The sequence below is a fragment of the Antennarius striatus genome, chromosome 2 (genome assembly GCF_040054535.1).
Source record: "Antennarius striatus isolate MH-2024 chromosome 2, ASM4005453v1, whole genome shotgun sequence".
Classification (NCBI taxonomy): Eukaryota; Metazoa; Chordata; class Actinopteri; order Lophiiformes; family Antennariidae; genus Antennarius; species Antennarius striatus.
Genome location: NC_090777.1, coordinates 27,349,357 through 27,374,627, shown reverse-complemented (window position 1 = coordinate 27,374,627; position 25,271 = coordinate 27,349,357). Strand labels below are relative to the sequence as shown.

Sequence of the window (25,271 nt, the reverse complement as noted above, 5' to 3'; positions counted from 1 at the left end):
ACGACACCCCTGAACTCTGGGCCCAGCTGCTCCCAGTTCCTGGATGAAGAAGAAGCTTGCTTCACTTACTATATGCCAGTGTGTGTAATCAAGTGCTGCAGTAGGACAGGTAACAACAGGCAATTTAGCAATGATTAAAAGCCACTAAATCACCCTGTCACTGTATGTGTGTGTGTGTGTGTGTGTGTGTGTGTGTGTGTGTGTGTGTGTGTGTGTGTGTGTGTGTGTGTGTGTGTGTGTGTGTGTGTGTGTGTGTGTGTGTGTGTGTGTGTGTGTGTGTGCTGTAAATCCGACCGTTGCACGCCCTTGTTTCTTCCCACCAAAGGCGCCTTCATCACGACAGCTTGTTCGGACAGGCAGCCATAAGTCATTGAAAGTGGCCACCAGACAGAGGACATGATTTCCTTTAATAATTAATGGACTAGATTGGACGCCGCTGTTAGAACATGTAAACATTACACACACACCCAGAAGCTTGCATCAGCTTCTCTATCACTCTTGCATACAAATTTTCTTTTCTCACCCATCTCCCTCCCTGCCTCCCTGTGTTTTCCCCACTTTTCAACAGAAAAATTGAAGCTGCACCTACATTTTCCGTCACACATATATTTGAAATAGAAAGAGACAGAAGGTCCAAAGTCGGTGGTGCGTCATCACGGGGAGGCAGGTGTGTGACTTTGCAGTCCTCCATCAGGACACAGTCACAATGTTACTCCATTCCCAGGGGAAAGGGGGTCTGTGAACCCACTGCTGCATAAAGACATACTGCATATGTATCCCATATATTACTGCAGTGACTTATAGCTGTAAAATTTCACTCAGAAATCTTGTGACGTAGACGAATAACAAAACTTAGAAGGCAAATAGTTAAGAAAGTGCATACACAGTCCACCACTGCACACTGATGCTGCAGGCAGGGGTTATACAGTACATTCAGGCCTGATCAGAGCTGAGGGTCACTGATTGGAATGTGTCATCACTTTGTCAGAGCAAATTGAAATGGGTTTGTAAAATGTGTTGTAAAATTAATACGGCACCATATTATGTGACCTTTTAAAAAGGTTATCAGTGAAAGAAGGCATGTACATCATAAACTCCCAGCGGCTCCATTCTGTCTGACGGGACCCTCACAAATGTTGCCCTGTACTGCCCCCTGCAGGCAAATACAAGCAAATTCACAACTGGTGGTTAAATAAAATCAGTCAGTGTTCCACATATGTATGGGGTTAGGAATGCAGACATAAATCTAACTGACACAATGAGGCATTTGATTCTTCACCACAATACAACTGAAATGTTGTTCCTCCCCACTCCAGTAGCTGTGGACAGACTTGGCTCAACATGTGCAAATTCCATATGTGTCAGTAGAATAGAGCGAGGAGCAAATACAATTAATGTTTAGAGAAGGTGGCACCCATTGAGGCCATTCGTCAATTCGCCCAGCAACCCAGTGAGGTCAGACTCAATCGGATGAGGGCACAATTAACTTCTCTGTCCCCTGACAGCTCCATCACTACCGTAAGTGTGTGTGTGCGTGTGTGTGTGTTTAGGAGAGGAGCCGAAAAGCCTAATATTGCTGTCTGCTTGAATCTTTGAACAACACTTAAGTAACTCTCCAAAAGGGAAATGATAAAACCTGATTTGATCAATTGAAAGCAGTCAGGCGTGTCTATGCATGAATGTGTGTGTGCGTGTGTGTGTGTCCGTGCGTGCGTGCGTGCATGTGTGAGAGAGATGCAATCAGTTTGTTGTGTCTCTACACTATTTGCTGTCATCCTGTCAGACAGTCAGGTGTCTCTTTCAATGTCACAAAGCTTCTGATGCCCAGAGCTGATGGAGGAGCCCCGACTTCATTAGCAGGTTAATTAATGTCTCCCAGAAAACATCTGGAGGACACATTGGCCACCCAGCTGCTATTACAAACCTCTTAATTTCCTTTCCCCTTCAAATAGCTTCAAGAACTATGTTGCTGCATCCTAATGGCTCCATCTTCGACTCGTACTTGATGTTTAACCACATTAAAGTGTGTAATTGAATACTGGCCTGCAAAGCACCCAGAGGCAGCTTAGCACAAACTGTCAGAAATGTTAGCTTTGGTCTAATGAGAAATCTATCAGTAGTCTGTTTTGGAATTATTCTCCATCTCTCTTTTTGTTCAGAGTTCATCGTTATCTTTTACCAGTGTGTCTTATGGCCTCTCTTCAAATTCTTATCTGTCTCTTATGACCTTCTATCACTACTGCTTAGAAGCCCATTGTTGTAAGATTGATCTGTGCCAAACTGAGATTGGCAATAGCGTTGGGGATTGCTTGGCATAGTGCTGCAGGCTGATGTACATTTGCAAAATCGCAGGCACACAACGCAGAGGCACACACATCGCACTGACATTGAAACATTGACAATGGGTCATGGAAATGCAAGATGAAAAGAGGAAAACAACTTTATTCTCAACTGACTCACACACAGCCAAAGGCGGCCTCCTCAAATCATTTTGCAGCCACAGCTGGGGCTGTCTGTTTACAACTTACTGATGGAGCTTTTTCCCCCTTTGATTTATTTATTTATTTCTGTAATCTAGGAAAAAAAATCATTTTAAAGGTATAATTGATTGTGTAGCTGACAGGAAACTAGAGGAGACATAGTGACGGAATGTAATAGTGGTCACATAAAAAAGGCTAAATAGGAATGTCAGACCTTAGTTTCGTCATTGTCACAAAGCAGGCCTGAGTACACTTCAAGGTGTGATTGTTTTTTGTATAAAAGATGGATGCAAAAGCGGAGAATGCCCAATGGATGTCACTGATGCATCAGTATTATAATCTTTCTGCATGGATGTTGATGTGAGGAAACTTTAAAATTAAAACTTTAAAATGAAATCAACCAAACATTGTAATCACAGACACATGCCAGAGTTTTTTGAGCTTATAAAGTCCTGTACTTTCCCCCAGAACCTTTGGTATAGACAAATATCCATCGATGTAACCACAAATTCAGTGAAAACAGTAACAACAACTCAATCTATAAGAGAAGGGGCTACTTAAGCAGCATTTAATGACTTATGCATCTTGTTTAAGGCACCTTTAAATGTAAAAAAGTAGAGTAGGGAGCTGTTATTCTTTTTCCTAGATTAAAAAAAAAACCCCACCATCTATGGACTCAATTCATTGATTCATAGACTAAATTAAATAAATGTGTACATTTTCCATCAAACGACAATCATCATGAGCAGTTTCATAGCTCTGTTTCAGGATGAAGTACAGGATGATTACATTGAAGGCTTTTGTTCATAAGTTCATAAATATTGACGTTTTTGGGTTTTTTTAATTTTCATGTTTCATGTTCAGTGTCAAAGAGAGATTTCATTGAAGACATTTTAACACATAATATTGTACAAGCTGGTACTAAGAGTTACTGTTTAACAAAACTTGTAAATAATAATATGTAATATGTAGAAATTGTTGAACTGTTTGGCCAAATCTATAATAAGATTGTATGACTTTTTTATTGGCCGGACAGGTCTATTACCTATGATAAATAAGCTACAGACCAGTCAATGCTCTATTCACTTGTAAACTGCAATATCAGCAATGCAAAACATATATTAGCAAGAACAAGGACAAAAGTAAAGAAAGAAGATAAACATATCAGGAAAGTATTAGTTAAAGATCAGTGCAGTTATTATATATTCCATCTGAAACTTATCTGAACACAGCCTCCTCCAGACCAGGTTAGGTTAGCCTCATCGGTTACCGTGGGGATCTAAAGACTCTCCTTTAGGATTCTGAACATTTTGGCTGTAGCCTCAATTCTTCAAAACCACAAATCACACTGGAGCCCTCAGCCTACCTCTGAGAGGAGAGATTCACTTATATTTCACACTGTTTTTCACAAGAGATCCCAGGGGTAGGTCATGAGTGGTTTATCCTTACCGAGGAGGCTCCCATCTGCCTTCTTCATTTCATTTACTTTAGAGATGGTTGCAACAAAGGTCATTTCGTAGTTTTTTCTGATATTATATAAAGGAGACTTTTTAGTTTAACTTTTCAGTTTACTTCTAACTTTGACAATGTCAAGGTTGCAGGTTTGCAACAACAGCACATGGGAGACATGAGGCTCAGGTTGGGATGAGAGTTACCGCAGCAGAAAATGTATGAATCACTATTCGATGAAATGTGATAATAAAATGACATTTTCTGCTATTTATAAAGATGGTCTTTGTAAATGTAGTGTGGTGGCACAGTGATGCTGGGATAAGTACAAAGACAAATTTGAAAGCAGAGGATGAATGATCAGATAAGATAAATTAATTTATAGTGACTTGATAAAATCCCTCATATCCGACATAATCTTGAAAAATAAAATAAAAACACAGAATTACTGTGAGTCAACTTTTCACATGCTTTTCGTGACTGTTTGATGATGATATGCTATCTGGTGACTTTTGCTCCTGCTTTGGGATGATAAACCCTACTTTAGCACCTACAACACTTAAATTAGTATTATTCTAATGCTTCAGCCTCTAATGGTTGACAAAGTTATCATCATTGGGACAGAATTCTGCCACACCATTACAAATGAGTGTTCTAGAATAATAATCACTACAAGCGCGATGGTATATCTTGCTTGGATTGAAGGTCAAAGTGTGATATGAAACCTGTGGGACATCCAGAGAGAGGAATGTGCCCCCAGGGGTCTCCCCAAATATCTCCGCTGTCAACTGGAGTGACTCCAGTCTACGGTGGACTTTGTTGGACAAAGATGGACATTTTCCCAAACTTTTCTGTAGAGACCTGGACTTTAATAGCAACATTCGTCGCTCTCCTTATAGTGTAAGTCCTTAATAATTATATTTCCATCCTTTTGAATGCATGAGGATAAAATTACCAATTAAGCGAGCGTTGAATAATCATTTTTGCAAACAATAGAGGGAGAAGGCAGCGAAAGTCCTTCAAAGTGTTAATGAGAAATAATGACATCACAAAGTCGTCATTTTATCTGTTGTGACAGAAAAAACCTGGCACAGAAAAGAATTCACATTATTTCCACAAATTTGCAAACTTTGTCAAGTTTCTGTCACAGCTAGAAAAAAAAGGATGTACACACTGTACGTTCAGTTACATAACAGTAACACGTGACATCACAAGTGGTGATTTTACTGGACTAATGGTAAAAAAACTAGGGTTGTACAGTGGGGTTAGGGCTTGTTTGAAATGAAATGCCCTTTAATCTGGAAAGGATTTGGTCTCAATTTTGTTATTCTGTTTCTTTCTCAGATATGGGTACGCTCCATATGGCTTTTTCAAGAAGAGAGGCATCCGTGGGCCCAAACCTTTGCCCTTTATTGGGAAATTTTTGGGTTACAGAAAGGTGAGACATGAATCATTGGAGCAGTTTTATGAGGGAAATTCTGCTTATGATGGTTTATTTCTTGATGCAATTGTTTCTATTTATTTATTTTTTTAACTCAGGGCATTCACAATTATGACATGGAATGCCAAAAAAAATACGGCAGAATGTGGGGGTAAGTGTGTGACAGTACTTTGGCCTAAATGGACTATTACGCGATGCTGTTTCAGTAGTAAAAGATGAGAAATGGAAGAGGATTCGCAACACACTTTCTCCATCATTCACCAGTGGACGACTAAAGGAGGTTAAAAGTACACTACAGCTCAAATATAGAGTATATGGCCAAAAGTATTCCCTTACCTACCTTCACAGGGATATGAACATCAGTTGCCTCTCAGTTATAAACCATATGCTTTCATGATGTTGGTCTTCCCTCTGCATTGGTAACAGTTCACTGCTTTCCACAAGGTGTAGGAGTGTGTTAATTGGAATTTTTGTCCATTCTTCCAGAAGGCCATTTCTCAGGTCAGACTGATTTTGGATGAGAAAGCCTGGCTCTCAGTGTTGACGCTAATTCATCCCATAGTTGTTGGGTTGAGGTTGGGGGAGTCAAGTTCTTCAACACCAAAGTCACCCATCCATGTCTTTATGGGCCTTTCTTTGTGCAGTCATGTCCGAATCAGAAGGAACTATTTCCAAATTGTTACCTCAAAGTTGGGAGCATTAATTTGTCCAAAATATCTTAATATGCTGCAACATTAAGCGTTCCTTTCTCTAAGGGGCTGAGCCAAAATAAAATTTAAAAAAAAAACCAACACACCATAAGTGCAGTCAAAAAAGTCCTGTTGTCATGGCAACCCACAAAGCCGCTGACTCCGCTTTGTGGTCATGGGAGTGATTGGAACACTTGACTTCAATGATTTCGATAGTTGAGCAAATGCTTTTGGCAATATCTATTTTGCATTTTTAATTCACGGGTCAAGTATTCATCTTTGCTGGCTATGAAACCAGTAGCAGCTCACTGGAATTTGTAGGTTACAACCTGGCAACCCATCCTGAGATCCACAGGAAGCTGCAAGATGAAATTGACAAAAACTTCCCACTAAAGGTTACTTGAGTATTGATTATCTATTTCTGCTGTGATTTATTTTGCCTCTCGCAGCAGCAGACTGAGTGCTCCATCTGATGAGAACTTTACACTGAACATGCTTTTAGGATTGGCCAACGTATGACTTCCTAATGAAGATTGAATACCTGGATATGGTTCTGAATGAGTCAGTGAGGCTGTACCCTATTGTTCCTCGCAGCATAGACAGAATATCAAAGACTCTTGTGGAAATTAATGGAGTGACCATCCCCGAAGGAACAGCTGTCGCGATAACAGCTTATTCACCACGACCCTTTATTGTGGTCTGAGCCTAAAGTCTTCAAACCTGAAAGGTACTTTACTGAGTTAAAGGTAAATAAATTTAGAAATGAAATGTAATCAGAAGCTTTATATTTGTTCGTAATCTTTTAGGTTCAGCAATGACAACAAAGACAACATAGACCCTTATGCCTTCCTGTCTTTTGGAGCTGGACCAAGGAATTGTATTGGCATGCGATTTGCCATGTTGATGATGAAGTTGGCCCTGGTGGAGATCCTTCAGAACTTTAGCTTTGTCACCTGCAAGGAGACAGAGGTAGTTTTAAAATGCTGACAGATACTTTAGCAAGAGCTTTTTCAGGGATGAATTTCTCACACATCTTTTTTTTTTTTTTTTTTTTTACATACTGTAGATTCCACTAGAGTTGGGAAGTGATAGATTTACCTAACCTAAGAATCCCATCAAGTTGAAGCTGGAGCCCAGGGTAATTGTTCCTGATTCTACCTCAGGCTGACTGCTTGCTTACCTCCATATTAAGTTACCAGTATGTTTATGCACCAATAAACCTCTTGTATACAAGTACGTTTACAGTTGAAATGTTGCAAATGCCTTGTCACATGTTATAGAAACACATGTTCACCACTGTGGTAGTACATGTCAGCTGCTTTTCATTAGTTCTCTTCAAAGGTTAGACTCCTTTTTACAACTCTGTAAAACTTCAAGTTACTGTTACATATGTTGTTGATTACTGTTGTGCTGCGAAAACACATTGTAGTGGTAGCATTTCTGAAGTAGAAGGTTCACATGTAGTCAGTTATCGTTATCCTGGTGAGTCCATTTCCATGTTTTCTGGTTGACTGTGACATTTCATTAAGGGTGGAAATTGGGGTTTGTACAATTTTCATATAGATATAGTCTATTTATAATATATGAATGGAAACTAAATGACAAAAAAATATTTAAATTATACATCCACAGATATGAATAAGGAATGAGAGTGAAATAATTTTGTAACGATACAAATAATGATTAAGATTTTACCAGATAAATTAGGCTATGTTTACAAGGTTAATATTTTGCTCAAGAAAAATGTTTAATGCAGGAGTTTTCTTTTTACTGCATTAAGTTTGTTCTTGCTTTTTCCATTCTTTACTGATTTTAATAAAAACAAATGGAATCTTTTTTTGAGTCTGTTTTACATTTTTTAAAATATTATAGAGAAATGTGACACTGACCTTTGAAATATGACCTCAAAAACCTGGGCTGCATTCAACAGTTCATTAGAAAGAAAGCAATCTAGTTTGCACAGACCTCAGAACAGCATGCAGGTTTTATTATGTGAGCATGACTGACTGTAAGCAGATGAACGTTTGGCAAAAACATCTCATCAATCAGGTTGTGATTTCTACTGTTGATTAGAAACAAAAGACGTGTTTTCACTTTTCTAGAGCTTAAAACCAAATGAGTTCATGAATGGAAGCAGGTTAAGGCGTCTACACATTCCCAATTTTTTTTACATGGAGACATGGCTTGATGCACAGCAAGTCACGCTCCGTGTTGTATTACTGCCATTTCATCACTAAGGGGAGTTGAAACACAGACACTGCAAGGCTTGTTCTTTATCAGACTCAAAAATCAGAAATGTATGGATTTATATATAATTATCAGTCTTTATTGAAACACATATAAGCTAAAAGGGAGGGTGGGATTGATCACTAGATAGATAAAAATGCACTGATATGTACGATTAATTTTTCATGTCAGTTTTGGTAAGCAAACTGTTTAAATTGATTTTTAAGACTATTTCTTTTATCCACATCACTTTACAATACTCAATCATATCAAATCTGGTGATGATATATCTTGAGGAATAAAATTTAAGTACATTTTAGATTATTATTTTTTTAGATTAAGTTTTGTCATATTGGATTTATTAAACCCAAAATCCCATGTCACAATCCCATAGTGGGCATTTACAGTATATACCTGTACATCATCCACTGTCCTTAGACTAGGATCAAAGCCAGATCCATTTTCCTGTACTGATACTAAACTACTGTGGCCCAGTTAAATTGCAGATTTTATTTTACATGCACATGTACTTGGTAATAGAATCATGAGAGGCACTTCCATCATCCGAGGAATACACTGTTTGCTTTCAGATTCAAAATAGAATGTTAATACATGACAACTACGGTCGTGAAATGATTGCTTGGTTGAAATATTTTAGTACGAAACTGATGTTTATTGATTTTTATTTGTGTTCTTCAAATGGAAAACAATGCAATTTAGTTGCATACTGCATGGCAGTAGAGAGCACAGTTAGTGGGGCTCTTACAGCATCGCATCTATAGCACTTATACCTGTAGGTATTCAAGAAAAAAAAAATCGCACTATCGGCACAGCAAATTTGTCAAAACAATAAAAATATACCTTATGAAAAAAAATACATAAACAGATCACATTGTTGCTCCAAAATTTACAATAGAGTTCACTTATTTACCTAAAACGTCGATTCATGACAAAGAAACATCTAAATATAAATATATGAATGTATAAATTTCACCATTATTGGTGCAAATCTGCAATCACTTGTTTCACGTTGGTACTCGGGAGGGGATAAACATCAACACTGGACGTCCGAAACAAAGAGGTTTATCCCACCAGCAGGGAACGCCTTTGTCTCCGCCCTCTCGTAAAAATCCTCATCAGCCATTGGCTCTGTTTTCTCCACACGGCGTCGTGATTGGCTGAGGCCCTCGTCACTTAAATGTCTGTTGTTCACATTCGCCTCGGAGCGAGAGCGTCTGTGACAGTGGACGGCTTTGATTCATGCTGTCGCGGATCCTCATTCTTGGACTTAAAGAAGAATTAATGCGTCCAGAACGGAGCGCATGAGGGTATGTTGGTTGCGGAAATGTTTCCCGTGGTTTTGCAGAAATTCTATTTCCAGTTCGATTGGGTTTTATAGTAAGACTGCAGAAGTCCACAGACAGGTCTCAGACCCAGTGTGGTATTGGTTCGTATTGTACACGGCTTTGTCAGAGAAACTTCCAGCGATTGTGCTACAATAAGAAAAAAAAAAACTTTATGATACACAATAATGAAAAAAAAACAGCTCTTAGATAAAAATTTAGTGAATGGTATGTTCGCTTAGATTCAAGGATGTTAAATTGAGTTCATTTTCACGTTTGTGTGTGTGTGTGTGTGTGTGTGTGTGTGTGTGTGTGTGTGTGTGTGTGTGTGTGTGTGTGTGTGTGTGTGTGTGTGTGTGTGTGTACTTCAGGCTGTAATAGACTATTGATGGGGTATTGATTTTCCATTATCACCCCAGGCAGTCTATATTGCATAACAGCTAATTTGGAGAGTTTGATGGTTGTGACTCTTTACAAATTGAATTGAATGTTGCCAACAAGGAAAATAATGATGGTCCCTTGTAAAATACCCAAAAAGCAGGTGGAAGCTCTGCTGTTCCTCAGCAACTACTGTGATTTATTGCTTTGTCCTGCATGTTGAGAACAGATCCTTCCTGGTTTTCCAGCCAGGATGAGTCAAGTTCAGCCAAAGCTTTCTTTGTTTTCCTCAGAGAAATGAGTGTAAAAATGGAAAAGTAGCAGTGTGTATTGACTTGATCATTGTTTGCTGATTTGGTTGACACCCATTAGAAAGCAGGATCCAGTGTGTGCGTGTGTGTGTGTGTGTGTGTGTGTGTGCGTGTGTGTTTCGCTTCTTTGAAACACACACACATGCAAGTTCTTTTTAAGATGTGACCAAAGGCATTTTCCCTTTCCCTCTCAAATTCAACTCCGGAGAAAGTACCACTGAGCATAATCCCTTTATTTCTCAGAGCTCTCTAAATGATGCCTGATATGTGAAATTTGACTCTGATGAACATGAGATCTCACTTAATAATTCAATTTCTGCATTATAGCAATATCAATTCAGTATCAATTTGTTTTACAAAAATTTTAAAAACTATAGATGTTTAAGTAAGATCTCAATATTTTTCGATGAGTTTAAGACAATAAGTCATAAAACACTTCATCTAAACTTTAAGTTACCATTTATGTGGTAGCTGCTGGATCACCAGCCAGCTGTCTTGCTTACAAAGCCAAAATGCAACACTGCCACTTGAAAGCACTGTGGGCCACAGAGTGGAATACTGGAATTTACCCTTGAGTGATGATTCCCATGGAGTGGGAATCCCTGGAATGTTGGTAGCTGATTTGCAAATATTGCGTGACACAAAGTTTGGCCATATGTTGACAGCCAAGAGTTTAAAAACATGCTAACAAATCCAGCAAGAATCAAAGCATTTATGCCTAATGTGGCAAAGGACTATCCCTGTCAGGTTCGTAGCTAGTAAGTAACAACTTATTCACATTTCACGGATTTTACTTGCATGTGTGGCGAGCCACAGAGTGCACTGAGGAAATTGCACGAACTTCTGCTGCAGGAAAGTAAACAGAGCTATTGAAATTCAACCATATGTGGCCATGAGAAGGAAAGTGGAGGTTTGTTCAAAGGAAAGATGAGGAATAATAACTTTACTATTGATAAAGATGAGTGACAAATTCAAGAGGATAAAGAAAACAAAATAGAATACTTTAAAAAGCAGCAAATGTAACAAGTGTGATGATGAGGAATGAAGAGTTTTATGTAGTGTGATTTATAGAGTACAAGTTTCATCTCAGTTGAATACCCTTAGATCTAGGACCCACTAGATAGTCGGTGCTCATCACCTTGAAAACACAAATGTTTTTCACTTATAATCATTCCAAGAAGAACAAACCGTTACTGGACTCACTGGCAGTCGGATTTTAATGAGACACCCATCTATATATAGATTTAAGTTTAGTTTAGTTTTTGTTAGGTTTGGTTATTTTTTTTTATTTTTAAAAATATTTTTTGAACAAATAGTGAGAGTTATTGATTGTATGTACATTGTACATACCTCAACCTAGCTAATAATGTCTAGAGCCTTACGAGTGTATGCAAATAAGATGTGCACAAAAACCACATTCAACCAACATTCTTAGAATTTAGAGCACACTACCTTCCCCGTGGACAACGGGGATTGAATAAAGCGCATAACTGTCCTCAGCAACTTAACATGCAGACATGCTAATGACTTCCTGTTTGTAACCAGGACCACAACCCAGTGAGCCCACAGATGGAATTTCAAATCCTATCCTACATCAGCTCCATGCCACTCAGTGAAGAACAAAACACACAGAACGAAGGAAGAATTAAATTCTCCTCAGCACATAAATCCATTCATAAAAAACAGACAAATTTGTGATTGTATTTTACGTGCATTTGTTTCTCATTTGTGATCAGAAATAACAAAAATCTTTCTTGATTCTCTGTCTCTTCAGGATGATAAGATGAATGTAGAAGCTCTAAGCAGAGCAGAGCTGCTGACTTTTCTCAGTATCTTGGAGGGAGAGCTGGAGGCCCAGGATACGGTCATACATGCCCTCAGAGTAAGTTGGCCACTACATCTGATACACACAAATTCCACTAGAAAGCGTGACAACATTATTATTACTGAAATATAATGGTCATCCCAGCACTTGATTACTGTAAATAATTCTTTTTATTTTATCCTTAAGTACTGAGGACATCCTTAGGGACTAAAATTAACCTGTTTTAGTCTTACACCCCCAAAAAGAATGCGAGCCGACAGGGAGGGGATGTGTAAACAGGAAGCTAAGGAAACAGCTGGTAAAGACAATGGCACAGAAGTGATTCTGGTTTCCCATGGGCCTTTCAGTCCACTAGACCACCAGGATTATTACTGCTAATGCTTTAAATCTGTGTTTCTCATTTTTGAATCTTAGTCAATTCATTAATTTTTTTCTACAATACAACTTAAAAAAAAACTTTTCTCCCCAAAAGAATAACAATATCTGATACTGATGATGAATGCATGATTCATTATATTTGAAAGATCCAGACTCAAGGAATTAGGTGATATATCCTAATTTGACAAGAGGCAAATCCTAGTAAAGCAACATGACCGTGTGTGTGCCAAATGCCGGGTGCAGTTTGTTCTACTCACAGTGACAAAATTGATTAATTTTATTTTGATAAAGCTGGAAAATATAAAATTCTGATGGTTTGGCTTTTCGTGACACTGGTGAAGTTCTTTTCTCTCTTTGATGCTTTGAGCTTCATCAATTCAATCTGGAAAGTGATCCTGCTGCCAAAACTGTCTGTAACCATAGTGGAGAACTTAAGTGGCTACTTGGACAACGTGAATCAGCAAAGCGCATGTTAGAAACTGTATCTCAGGCATGACTCGACAAACAGATTAATTACGCTGCAAGTAGCAACCATGACTATTGAGGTGTATAAAACAATCACTGATAGTGGAGTTTATCTAGCAAGAAAATTGTCTTTAATCATGTGAGAATTTCAGTGCTAGAGCCTGAGGGTAAGTCACTGTCATCGCATCTATCCAAATGGATTGTAAAAGAACATCTTTCATCTTCTTTTTTTTGTGTCTGCATGTATTGTCATAGTTTAACCCCATAAAAGGGGGTCAACTTTTTATGAGATCATTGCTTGTTTTAGTCTTGCAGCAAAATCTTTAATATATATATATATATATATATATTTTTATTTTTTAATACAAAAAAATGTAGAACAAAGCATCTTTCTTGGTCTGACAGTTTCAGATCCTTCTGTTTTATCCTTCTTCCTTGTTTACATCGTCTCTTTCACTTAGACTCAGGCGCCTTCATCATTGACCATGACCATGGCCCATGCACGTACACACACACACACACACACACACACACACATACACACACACACACACACACACACACACACACACACACACACACACACACACACACACACACACACACACACACACACACACACAGCTAATGTCTGGTTGATATTGAACTCTGTTTCCTTACATTGATCCACCCAGTGGGTATCGTCTTCAATCCTTATCACTCTTTTAAAATGATAAATATGCTTGAGACAACCACCTTGTGGCACCTCTTAACCCTACCGTCACTCATCACCCTGTGAAAACTTTCAAAGGTTATTAGCACTTGTTTACTTTCTCAAGAAATGATGTCACCTTTTGGGACTTGTCTCAACAGATTCTTGATTGTGCTGTTCTCATCACTAAGGCTACAGATAAGTAGTTTCACTAGAGGGAACATTCCTGAGAATATGACACCAGACACAGGCTCTGCATTCCAACAAGAGTGGCATATCTTTTCAGTTGATGCTTGTCAATTTATGTATGGGAAAACTACTTTTTATGTTGTCATGAATGATTCCTAAGTAATGATTCGTAATTCTAGCATAGGTTCTCAACAGCCTTATGAAGGCATGAATAAAGACCTAGAGCAGGGCAGAACTTTGACTTCTACCCATCAATATGAAGTGCGTGAACACTGGAAAAGAAATGTGTGCAACTTCACGTCTAAACAAACTTTGTGATATTGACATATGTCTCGGGTTTACAGAAAGGACTTCAATTTCTTGTCATCGACCTCGTGAGACAAACAAATTGCTGTTTGATAATGATTTAATTGTTTACCCTGGTCACCAGGCTTTTGTGGTTTAAAAGTTACAGTCATGCTAAGTAGAGACTGTCTTGTTTTTTAGAATGATGTCATGTCCTGTAATCCTAGAGGCTTTTCTGTTTCTGCAGACTGACTTTATTTTCCTGACTACAGCCTACAGCTCAGATAAGAGTTCATATTCTTTATTCGATATGGATCATAATCCAATCTGGGACAAATTTTGAGACTGGTCAGGAGGAACCTTTTTAAATGAAACTACACAGCAAAGCAATATCTAATTTAACACTGTAAAGTACACTGGTCTATGTCAATAAAGTGCTCCTAAAATGACAGTGTTAGTCCTGCAAGCATAAAGCTCCATGGCTTGACAATGGTTATTAGTTTCTTTGTTTTCTCAAAAACAAGTACAGTAAATAGAAACACACCCATATGAAGAAATTATGCATGTAACTGACAGTCGTGATTATTCCATGTGAGTGACACACTGTGTGTCAGGCAATGTCCCTACGAAGGCTTCTCTGGTAGTCTCTTGTATTATTTTAACCTGCTTGAAAATAAATTACCTGTAATACCTGTAATGGGAACTGACTTCACCCTTTTCTTTTATTTGCACCGACTTGGAGTGTTTGACTGCTACAAATAAAGTAGTGATAGAGGAGGTCAGGTAAAACCAAGTCTGAGATAAGATAAGAAGTTGACGTTAGTGAATGAATTCCATTTAAATTCTCAGTATCAAGACACACTGCAGCACTTCCTTATTGGATCAAATGATGAATCATAGTCCTCTGAATGCATACAGGCCAAAGAGTGACGAATCCTGCTTCTGTTTTTTAACAATAAACACCACTGAGCTCACAAGGTTGTTAATCATTACATATAAGTTGTCTCGATGTAACTAATAAAATAAAGTGGGACTATGTTTGGCTACTTCCTGGGTTATCTTTATTGCTGTCTTTGGTTAATGTGTGGGTGGGATGTGTGGAGATACAGTTTACGCCTTAAGCACACTTTAGTTCTAAAAGTAAACATTCAAAATCTCATCCCTCTGTCTCTTTATCTCTCTTTCCCTCCCTCTCTCTCTGTCTCTTTTGCAACCAAATAACACACATATACAGTAGGTGTTGTGGGACTCTGAGGCATCTGTCTGAATACTAGCTCTTCCACTTTTGACATCAAATGAATATCATGTACTTTTTTGAAATTAAAATCAATGCACAATAATGAAAAATCTACTTTTCCACTTTGGGACTATCTCTAATCAAGGTTTTGGAGACAACAGCTGAGCATTCCCTCAATATATTCCCTGATCCATAACTTTTTTCAAAGGGAATAAAGTAAACAGAGTCCTGAAGAGTCAGCCCTTCATCTTCTACCAGATTCTTACCTGAATTTTATTACCAGTTCCCATTCCCAAGGACACATGGTCTGAAACACCATTCCAGGTCAATGATCAAGTTGCTCTGTATGGTGGAACTTAGTTGTTTTGCAGTAGAATCACTTATTTAGGCCTCAACTCTGTCTTTTGGCTTGTTTTGTAGGTATCCTGTTTACATGGTCAAAAATAAGTTAATACAGCTCTAATACTACATGTATTGGCATCATTAGAGTTTTCTTCCTAAACACCCACTCTATCCATTTGTTGTCACAATGTTGTGTAGCTCCTATATTGCTTATATTAGTCCCAAACACCAGACTAAGGCATTTGTTCTGCTTGGTTGGTGTGTGATATCATATCCTATTTTCTCACCTAAAAGAAAAGCTACAGGTGACTCATTTAAGTTGATTTTGTTTGCAATAGCAGACTCTTCTGCAATGTCGGCAACCAATACACAGTAAAATGGATCAGAGTTGTTCGTGTCAGTTTGAATTTGTAGCCTTGCCGGCTTTGTTGAATCTGTTGTGACTGTCTGTGGATTAATAACTGCTGGGAAGGCCTGGTACTCTACAGGGTTGACAAGTGGTTCATTGACTACATTTCCGTCTCCAAGATGCAGAACAGATGTTCTTTCCAACCAACAGATGATACACTGTGCCACGAATGTCACACTTTCTCATCTAATAAATTCTGATTAGGATCAAACGGTATCTTGTCTTCACTGAAACAACATCCTTGTTAATTTTACCCATTTGGTTTGACACAACAGAACAGACCCAAAGGTACTCACAGCCATTTGTTTGTTTTACGATTTAAAAGTAAAATTCTGGAGTGCCCCTATGGCGTCATCCATTATTCTAAAGCTGCTATTAGAGCAGCTTAAATTCCATGAAAGTAACTTTTCATACCCAACAGGTCTGGCCTTGCTGTTCTTTGGCTTCCGTCTGTCTCTTTGTACTTTCCAAGACTGGATTAATTCACCTGGAATGCATACATTTCTCATAAACTCCACTGCAAAGCCTAGATGATATACCAGACACAAGCAATTATGTGAAGAACATAATGCGGCAGGTTGCACAGGCACTCAGGCAGACACATTCCAGATGCGCAAAACAAAGGTATAAATATGTAGAAGCGCATGCATTCATCTCAATTTTGAAAGCTGTTACATTTTCCTTTACTCTCAATGTTATGTGGGCCTGGTTCTGGGCTAATCTGTACGTGTGTAAGAGGAGATGTGCACTCAAAACTATTCAGAGCTGTAATTTTGTCCACGCTAGCTCCTGATTTCATTGTATGTGAGTCATTACAGAGGCTCTAAGGAAACAGAACACCCTGGCTCCATTCAGCCCACATAAGGAGATGATTGTACCTCGAGGCTATAGGTAACTGACTGACAGACTTTTTCCAGGTGAAAAGCATCATATTGTCTTTCACACCTCATTACAGCTGTAGGGATGCATTAGACAGTTCTCAGAACTTGCTCTGAGGACCCTCAGGGTTCCTTCAGGGGGTGACATGATCCCAATCTAGAGGCTCAGGAAAAAAAATTGGAATGATGTGTTTTCATGACTGTTTGATCCATGAGAGTTATGTTCGGTGTGTTTTTTCATATCGGGACTATTGGGACAAAATCTTACTGTGTCAGGACCCGTGGTCTATTCTGTCATTTTAAACCTGACAGCATTCAGGCTGCTGAAAAAGGCTGCACTCAAACAAATGTCCTCTTCTAAATAATCATTCTAAGATGTTATCAAAGAATACTTGATGCAGATTATAAATCTGAAGAAGTGTATTAATAGAACATAAGAGACCCTCCCGTGACTGAGTTGTGAAGACATTTGTGATCTGCAGCGAGGCAATAATTACAGCTTTGCACCAGAGAGGGTTTTCTTGTTGTGCCCTCTCATAAAGGAAAGCACACTCTGTCATTATGATCAGAATTATCCTTAGAAAACCATAGGAGACCGAGGTTCAGACTACTACACACACACACACACACACACACACACACACACACACACACGCAAGCCAATTTCAGCCTGGTCCTTAATGGTCAGTTTAAACGGTCATTTAACTCAGGAAGCTGCAGGTTTTTTTCCTGCGTGATGAATGAGCTTCAAGACTTTACTCCATAGTCCAACAAAAAAAATATTCACATCGTCCTTGGGAAGGCACACATTTATTTTGGATGATGCTAGAAAAGGAGTCCATATACTACACATACTCGTGCTAAACATACAGGCATTGAAGCCTTCTGGGTCAGTCGTGGAGACAATACAACAGATTGAAGGCATTGAGATGGTGTCTTTGTTGGAGTCCTGTAATCTCTTCATTGAGGGTCACACTCTTTGTTTGGCAAGAGAAAGAGCCTCAAATATAGCCTCCTCAGTGACGCCCTCGGGGCGTTTGTGTGTGTATTTTTGTGAAGCCGCTTTCCAAGAGTGCCTGAGAAAAAGAGGGCTGACAGAGGCGGATGTAGACAGAGGCGTTTTCTGAGAAATGGTGATGAACTGGCAGAGGAATTCAGTGCCATGCATGTTTTTGGCAGGGGGACGAAGGGGGCAAAGAGGGCCTTGAGACAGTGACGGGCCCCTAAGGCGTACAGTGAACTCTGTGGCATGCTTCCATCATGAACACCCCAGCTAACCCTTTTATTGCTTGCTTTATGGAGTAAATAAGACTTCCTGCTTACAGCAAACCAGAGAGGGGCCAATCAAGCCTAATCCTCTTTCACTTCATTTGTCATCATTCCAGAATGTTTCTGTTAAATGGGCTTGATAAATTGAAATTAGTTGAGGTGTTTGGAATAGTTTGTCCCCATCGAGATCCAATTTTTCCTCTTAAATAAGTGGTGTATTAACTTTTATTCAATTATTTTACCTTTACAATGTTACTCATCCTCTTAATTAGAAATTCTGCGTGTGTGTATGTGTGTGTGTGCGTGTGCATGTGTGCGCGTGTGTGTGTCAGATTTCATGGCCCGGTCCTTCACCCCTGCATCCCTGGGGAGGAGTTAACATCTGTTCCTGTTGGGGGTTGGATGGTCGTCTCTCACCTCTTTGTGTTTGGGTTGAGGGGAAAGACCATCTGCTTGTACTCACACTGATAATAACATCACCCCATACAGATTTTCTACACACAGAAACAGACACACACTCACTTCTGAGTCCATGTATGATTGTATTATAAACATATGAAGTTATTACCTTAAAGGTTACACCTCCTGATCCTCTATTTAGTATGGTCTGTGAGTGTCTGTGTGTTTCTCTACTTAAACAAAGGATGCTTGTAGTGAGATACTTTTTTATTATTCTTGGCTCTGGTGGTTGAGTCTCATTTTATCTTCTCAACACATTTTTCCTGTGCCGCAGTGTGGAATGAAGTCCTCACTCCATCAAACCTCTAGTTGTGACATCTTGTCAGCAGTTAACATGTACATGGATACTCTTCTCTCCATTTAGATTTAGTTACAGCTGACTTGCTGTGCTGTGGTGTGTGTGTGTGTGGGTGCGTGTTGGCCCTGCAAAGAGCTGGCATCTTATATTGGGTGTACCCCGTTTTTTAACTTTAGCCAGCTGGGATAGGCTCCAGAATCCATGGCCCTCAAGGCAGAGAAGCAGCTCTAGACAATGGACATACAGTAAATGTATTTGTGCATCAAATAACAAAAAAATTTAAAAATTAAATAAAAAAAATGTTAAATTTTTTTTTGCGGATTTTCTGTCTTCTTAAATTTTTGTCTCAACATATTATTAGCATTCAATATTATATTTTGACCAAATAATTACTTCCTTGATTTGTCCTTCACATCTGATATTTTCTCCTGCGTGGGCCAACAAATTACAGTACTAGATGATTCCATGGATTGCTACGTGCCAAATCCTAATATATAGAGGGAGATAATTTCATGATATAAAATGTCTACAATTATATATCTCATTATCTTAAACAGTGTGTTATTTATCTGAAATGTCCTGCATTTGTTTAGAAATATTAAACAAACTTCTTCCTATGAATGAGTCTGATTATCACTTCCGGGCCTCCCAAATCATAAAAAGACTTCTTCCAATGTTTTTTTAAACATCATCAAAATCCCACGATGATTAAATAACTATGTTCTGTGATCTTCAAGAATACATTTTCTATCAGCCACCCTCATTTTTCAGTGCATGGAGCTCTGCCTTATTTGAATGAAATGTTAAAAAAGTAAAATGGACTCAACAGAACAATGTGTGCTGTGTGTATCTGTCTATCCATCAGGCTCAGCACAGAGATGCTTTTGTCCAGGAGCGTTATGGTCAGTATGACCTCAGCGATCCTTTCCTGGCCCTGCAGCGAGACAGCGAGTCAGAGGAGCGCCGAAACACCCCTCGCTATCCTCACACACACCTGCGCGGCCGAGCAGCTGGTCCGAATCCTCTGGCCGTGCTGAAACTAGTCATGGCTCACTGCAAGAAGATGCAAGAGAGGATGATGGGACAGCTGGCAGCTGCTGAGAACAGACACAGGAGGGTAAGAGGCAATATGCTGTCGTGAAGACGCACCTTCAGATTTGATGAGGTCCCCAGCTTGTGTCATATTTGCGTGTCAGGATGGTGCTGCACACCATACAAGCTCCTATCTTGTGTCCGCTGGGGGGTCACGCTTGTACGGTAGATTTGTGGGTAGAAAGTGATGAAAATGTGCAGGTAATATATTTGTCAAAACTTCTTCCCTGGAGGCAGTGTCAGCGACTCCTGGGGCGGAGTGTGGTGCTTTATCACAGGAAAACCAAAGAGTTTATTGGAGTCATAATCACTCAAGCTTTCGTTTTTTCTAAGAGTGAACTGTAGCGTGATGACGAACCTGACAGAACTTCATATGAGGTTTTGACAGTTTAATCACATGCGTTGAACCTGACAGAACTTCACGTGAAGTTTTGACAGTTTAATCTCATGGGTTTTTAGTCCGGAAACAAGTTTCACAGCAGCAATGCTGTGGTTAGCAAGAAAATCCATTAAATAAATCGTATTACAGAAAAAAAATAATGCAAGAATGTTGTAAAATTCATGCACTGAATTTTCCAAGAGCAATCCCACCATCTGCATCTTGTATAATTGTATAAATGTCCCAGTTTGGGATAAATAAAGTACATCTTACCTTACCTTACCTTACCGTACCTTATCTATCTTATATTGATTCAAAGCGGTGATGTATTTTAATTGATAGCATTTATGTGTTTGTCCGTTTTTTCATATGTCCACCAATTATCTTCGCAATTGTTGCAGATAATTGCGGGCAGCAAAGGGGATGAAAGTGAGATGATGACCTTGACCTTGAGAAAACAAGGTCACATTTGAACTTTTGTACACTCAGGAACCGGATAAGATAGAAAGACGAGGGAGAAGTCAAAGTTAGCTTTATTGTCAAATGTACCATATACATCTATGCATGACATACAGCACAGATGAAATTGCAACAGCACAGATTAAATTAAAGGCCAGTGTGAGTAAGACCATAGATCAAACCTAGTGCTTTGATCTACCTATGCAGTAGCTTTTGATGTTACTCACACGGTTCTTCTCCATATGCACTAGTCTATGCACTAGTCAGATACTACTTTCAGGGCACCCTGACCTATCCCGGAAGTAGGTCAGGGTAAGTTGTGGGATCTTGCAAGACAAGGGAGAAGGCCAGCGTGAGCAAGACCGTAGATCACAGCTAGTGCTTTGATCAATGACAGTAGGTCAGAGCACTACGTTTGATCTTTGACCTATGCAATTAGGTCAGATAAAATTTTGACTTCAGGGGTGTCGCAGGATGTTGCGGTCTGTGACTGCATTGGGTCTAGTTACCATTTTCTTCTATATTTGATAGATGATAGCAGATTTGGAGGATGAGAAACAACGCCATGTTCAGGACGCAGCACACAGCAACGATTTCGCTTTCATGCTGCAGGCAGAAAGAGACAACCTGCTTCAACAGGTAAGACCAACTTGTCAGAGACATAGTGTCCATATGCTGTTCTGCTCTCTGGTGCTCTCAGTTGTCAGCTAAGAACATCTGGTAGAGGAAATGTTTCATTTCCCTCTCCTTCCCTCTGCACCTCCTCTGCTGTGTTCTTCCTCAATAATGGTTGCTCTGTTTTAAGATGTGACAGCATTGGGAAGCGTCACTCCATTCCCAAGTGTAACTCAGGGAGTGAGAGGGCTTGCCCTGTTCAAGTACAGACGCATACAGGCACCCAAACACACAAGCGTAGAACTGTTCCATAGGAAACAGAGGAGGAAGAGGCCATTGTTTAGTTATCCAGCAGCCATGGGGCGATTTGGCCCCAGGAAACCTGGGATAATGGATGTCCATGTCTGATGCAAGGTCGGCGCACACACACACACACACACACACACACACACACACACACACACACACACACACACACAGACACAGACACACACACACACACACACACACACACACACACACACACACACACACACACACACACACACACACACACACACACAGTGTTATGTAATAAAGAGTTCCTGAGTGTCTCCCAGTCTTCCGCAGGCTTTCCCGCATATGTTGTTTTTTGTCTCCTAATCATATACTGTACGGTGGATTGTATTTCATCACCTCCTGTTTCCCTTTATTACTCATCGAACCTTTCAACCCATCCTCTGAACTTCCCATAAAAATGCCCTGCAAGCAAAAGATTTTTTCTTAGCTGGAGAAATGAACACAGTTGTGTCTCTCAGTGTCTTCTGATTCTGAAGCAACACAGTCATTTGTTTCTTATGCCACTTCTCGAGGACTTAATTACACGTACACCCACTTAACTGCAGTTAATGTGACACTGTACAAACTACAAGAGTTGGGTGAGCCTCAGTTTTATGAGCTTTGTGTCTGAAAAAAGCAACCAAATATAAATAAGAACACCTGTTCTGTTTCAAAAAGTTGTTTCATTGAAAAAATCACACGTCATGAGAGAAAGTATAGTGGGTGTTTGGTTAAATACTAGAAAAGAAATACAAAATTTTTTTAGTAGACCCAAGCTCGAGAGAAATTAGGTCTACGTAGATATTTAAACTCAAACACAATATGTAATTAAAATAAGTTTTGTGGCAATTATATGTCCAAATGTTTTATACCTTGTGTCCTGACCTGTGTTGGTCTGATTGCACAAAGCGGTGTTCTTTTGCCTCCTAGTGGTGTAATGTGGAAAAGCTCACTGCTCACTCTTGTTTTTCTTTCCCTCTCTTTCCAGTTAGAAGTTGAGCATGCAACAGTACGGAGATTAGAGAGGGAACAGGCACAGGCAGTAAGCCAGGTGGAGGAGTCACTATCCCAGCAGCAGCAGCTCTCCTCAAGCCTAACTCTGGAGCTCCAGAAAGCTAACTGCCTTGCAAAAGAGGAGTCTCAGAAGGTCTCACAACTTCGCACCTTGCTGCAAGAGGAGACCAATGCCCTGGAGAAGCTCCGGGACGCTCTTGAAGATGAGAAGAGGAGGGCAGCCCAGCTTGAGGCCAGGTCTGAAAGGCAGTTGGCTGAGTTTGACACAGAGCGAGAGCAGATGAAGGCCAAGATGGGCAAAGAGGAGAACAGGAGCAGAGAGCTTGAGAGACAACTGGAGGAGCTGAGGAAGAGGTTGACTGACACTGGAGGATGTAGAGAAGAGAACAAGGAGGCCTCGACAGAAGTGAAAGAGTCACTTTCTAAGGTCAAAGTGGTGTCCACCTCAGTTCAGACAGAGTTGGATGGAAAGATATCCATCGCTCCTAAAACCGCTTCACTGTCAAAAATTAATGGCTATCATGCCCACAAAGAGACAGAACTGAAACAGGAAGGGCGAGGAGGAGAAAACGGAGGAGTGGTTGAGAATGGGGGAGGTTCACTTTTGCATTCCCCTTTTCACTCTCATTCTTTCTCTCATCCTCACTCTCCTTCCAGCACAGCGTCCTCTTCACTGTCGTCTTCTCCCATTTCCTCCCCCATTCTTGCCAAGCGCCTGGGTAACCCAGGCTTCCATCAGTCTTCCTACCAGGCTGGAATCAACCAGCGATTCCAGGCCGCCAGGCACAAATTCCAGAGCCAGGCTGAGCTGGAGCAGCAGCAACACGGTGGCCCTCTCTCCCCCAGAGACCTCTCCCCTACTACCTCCTCCATCCCTCCACCACCAGAGCATAGCACAGCCAAGCAGCTGGCCCGCAACACTGTCACTCAGGTGCTATCCCGCTTCACCAGCCAACAGGCTGGCATCAAGCTGACACCAATAAGTAGCTCTCCATTTGGTACAGACTACCGCAATGTAGCGGCATCTCCTCCAGGAGGAAGGTCACCTTCTTCAGGGCCTCTGTCTCCGGGTATCCTCTCCCCTCTTACTCCTCGTTCAGAGAGGACTCACCCTCCTCCCATCCCTCCCAAGAAACCAGGCATGAGTCCAACTCCAGGCTCCCCGAGTCACTCTGGGCGGACCAGCCTCTTCCCAGAGCTGACCGGGAACTGTGGTCATAGCAACAGCGGGCAGGAGGGAGCCAAGGAGCCAGACATGGTTTTATCGTCCCGCAGCTAATTAGATGAGTCAAGTCTGAATCAACAATGACGGTAATGTTCATCTTTTCCAGCCCACTGCATTGCACTAGTAATGAGTAGTATACACACTTCAACTCTGGATTGGTTCAAACAGATGCTTTTAAGAATCTGTCGCACCCCTACCTCTGTTCCAGAAACTGTCCAATATAACATATTATGTGTTGTCTTAGTTTTAATATTTCTATTAGCGTTCCTGTCTTTACTGCTTTATAGAGATTTTTTCTAAGTTTGAATTTTTATAATGAAAATATTTCTGTATTTTCCACTATGTTAATGTTGTATGGAAACGTATGTGTCAAGAATCTAATGTAAATGAGATTTAATAGAAAAACATGCCTTTTTTGTCTGTTGGAATCACAAAAGGAAAACTTAAATGAGAAGGAATACTGTATAGTAAATAGAAGGGCTACACATATATGGATGTAAATATGTAGCTATCACTGTTTCAAAATCGAGTAGAAGGTCGTTTTTAACTATTTTTCATTTAATTGTCATGCAGTTCTTGTGGAGATGGTCAGTGAAAATTTAATACATTTTTAAGACTTTACAGTTGTCTATGAATGAACATTGCATGTGATTTTTTTTTTCTTGTCACAAATACACTATCTTATCTACACATTATTGTAAGACACCCTCTACAGTTCCAAATAATTTGTTCAGGGAATCTAAAACATAAATGGAGATTGAGAATGCATCATGAATGTGTGATAAGCCTTAGGATAGTCCCATCAAGTAACATAAAATGGGGCATTAATGTTTGAATCTACTACTGTTTCTATAGTATGTCAATTAATTTAGTCTCATCTTAACACATCAGATGATTGTTGAGATTTACCATGCTTTTCTGATTTTAAACCAATAATTGATTTTGTCTGAAAGGTGATGTCCAACTGTTTCTAGTAAATCTGCCAATCACAAACACTAACCCTAACATTTACACTATTTGAAATAAATTTTCCATGCATCAAAGCTTAACGTGACAATTTTTTCTATCAACAGTAACGGCTGATAAGTATGTTGAATCTAGATTATTGTAACACATTTAAAATGAAG

General features: G+C 39.8%; 2 protein-coding genes across 2 annotated transcripts; both read left to right on the top strand.

Moving 5' to 3' along the window:
* The first annotated feature begins 4,107 nt into the window (after positions 1 to 4,107).
* On the top strand, positions 4,108 to 7,497 carry LOC137601931 (cytochrome P450 3A19-like). Its single transcript, XM_068324429.1, is given in 8 exon segments — positions 4,108 to 4,118; positions 5,274 to 5,367; positions 5,537 to 5,657; positions 6,330 to 6,454; positions 6,562 to 6,734; positions 6,736 to 6,786; positions 6,866 to 7,028; positions 7,126 to 7,497. Coding segments are annotated over 8 exon segments (840 nt in total). The 3' UTR covers positions 7,228 to 7,497.
* A 2,001-nt stretch (positions 7,498 to 9,498) lies between these two features.
* Positions 9,499 to 25,208, top strand: cttnbp2nlb (CTTNBP2 N-terminal like b). The gene is made up of 5 exons (XM_068338093.1): positions 9,499 to 9,613; positions 12,092 to 12,199; positions 19,908 to 20,159; positions 21,504 to 21,611; positions 22,894 to 25,208. Exons 1-5 carry the CDS (start codon positions 9,608 to 9,610, stop codon positions 24,196 to 24,198), a joined length of 1,779 nt encoding a protein of 592 aa, XP_068194194.1. The 5' UTR covers positions 9,499 to 9,607; the 3' UTR covers positions 24,199 to 25,208.
* The last annotated feature ends 63 nt before the right edge of the window (positions 25,209 to 25,271 follow it).

What these genes read in the sequence shown, in the direction of transcription:
- cttnbp2nlb (XM_068338093.1), top strand. An exon ending in CGGTCATACATGCCCTCAGA is followed by an intron (nt 12,200 to 19,907) that starts GTAAGTTGGCCA and finishes TCTATCCATCAG; the next exon opens with GCTCAGCACAGAGATGCTTT. An exon ending in GAGACAACCTGCTTCAACAG is followed by an intron (nt 21,612 to 22,893) that starts GTAAGACCAACT and finishes CTCTCTTTCCAG; the next exon opens with TTAGAAGTTGAGCATGCAAC.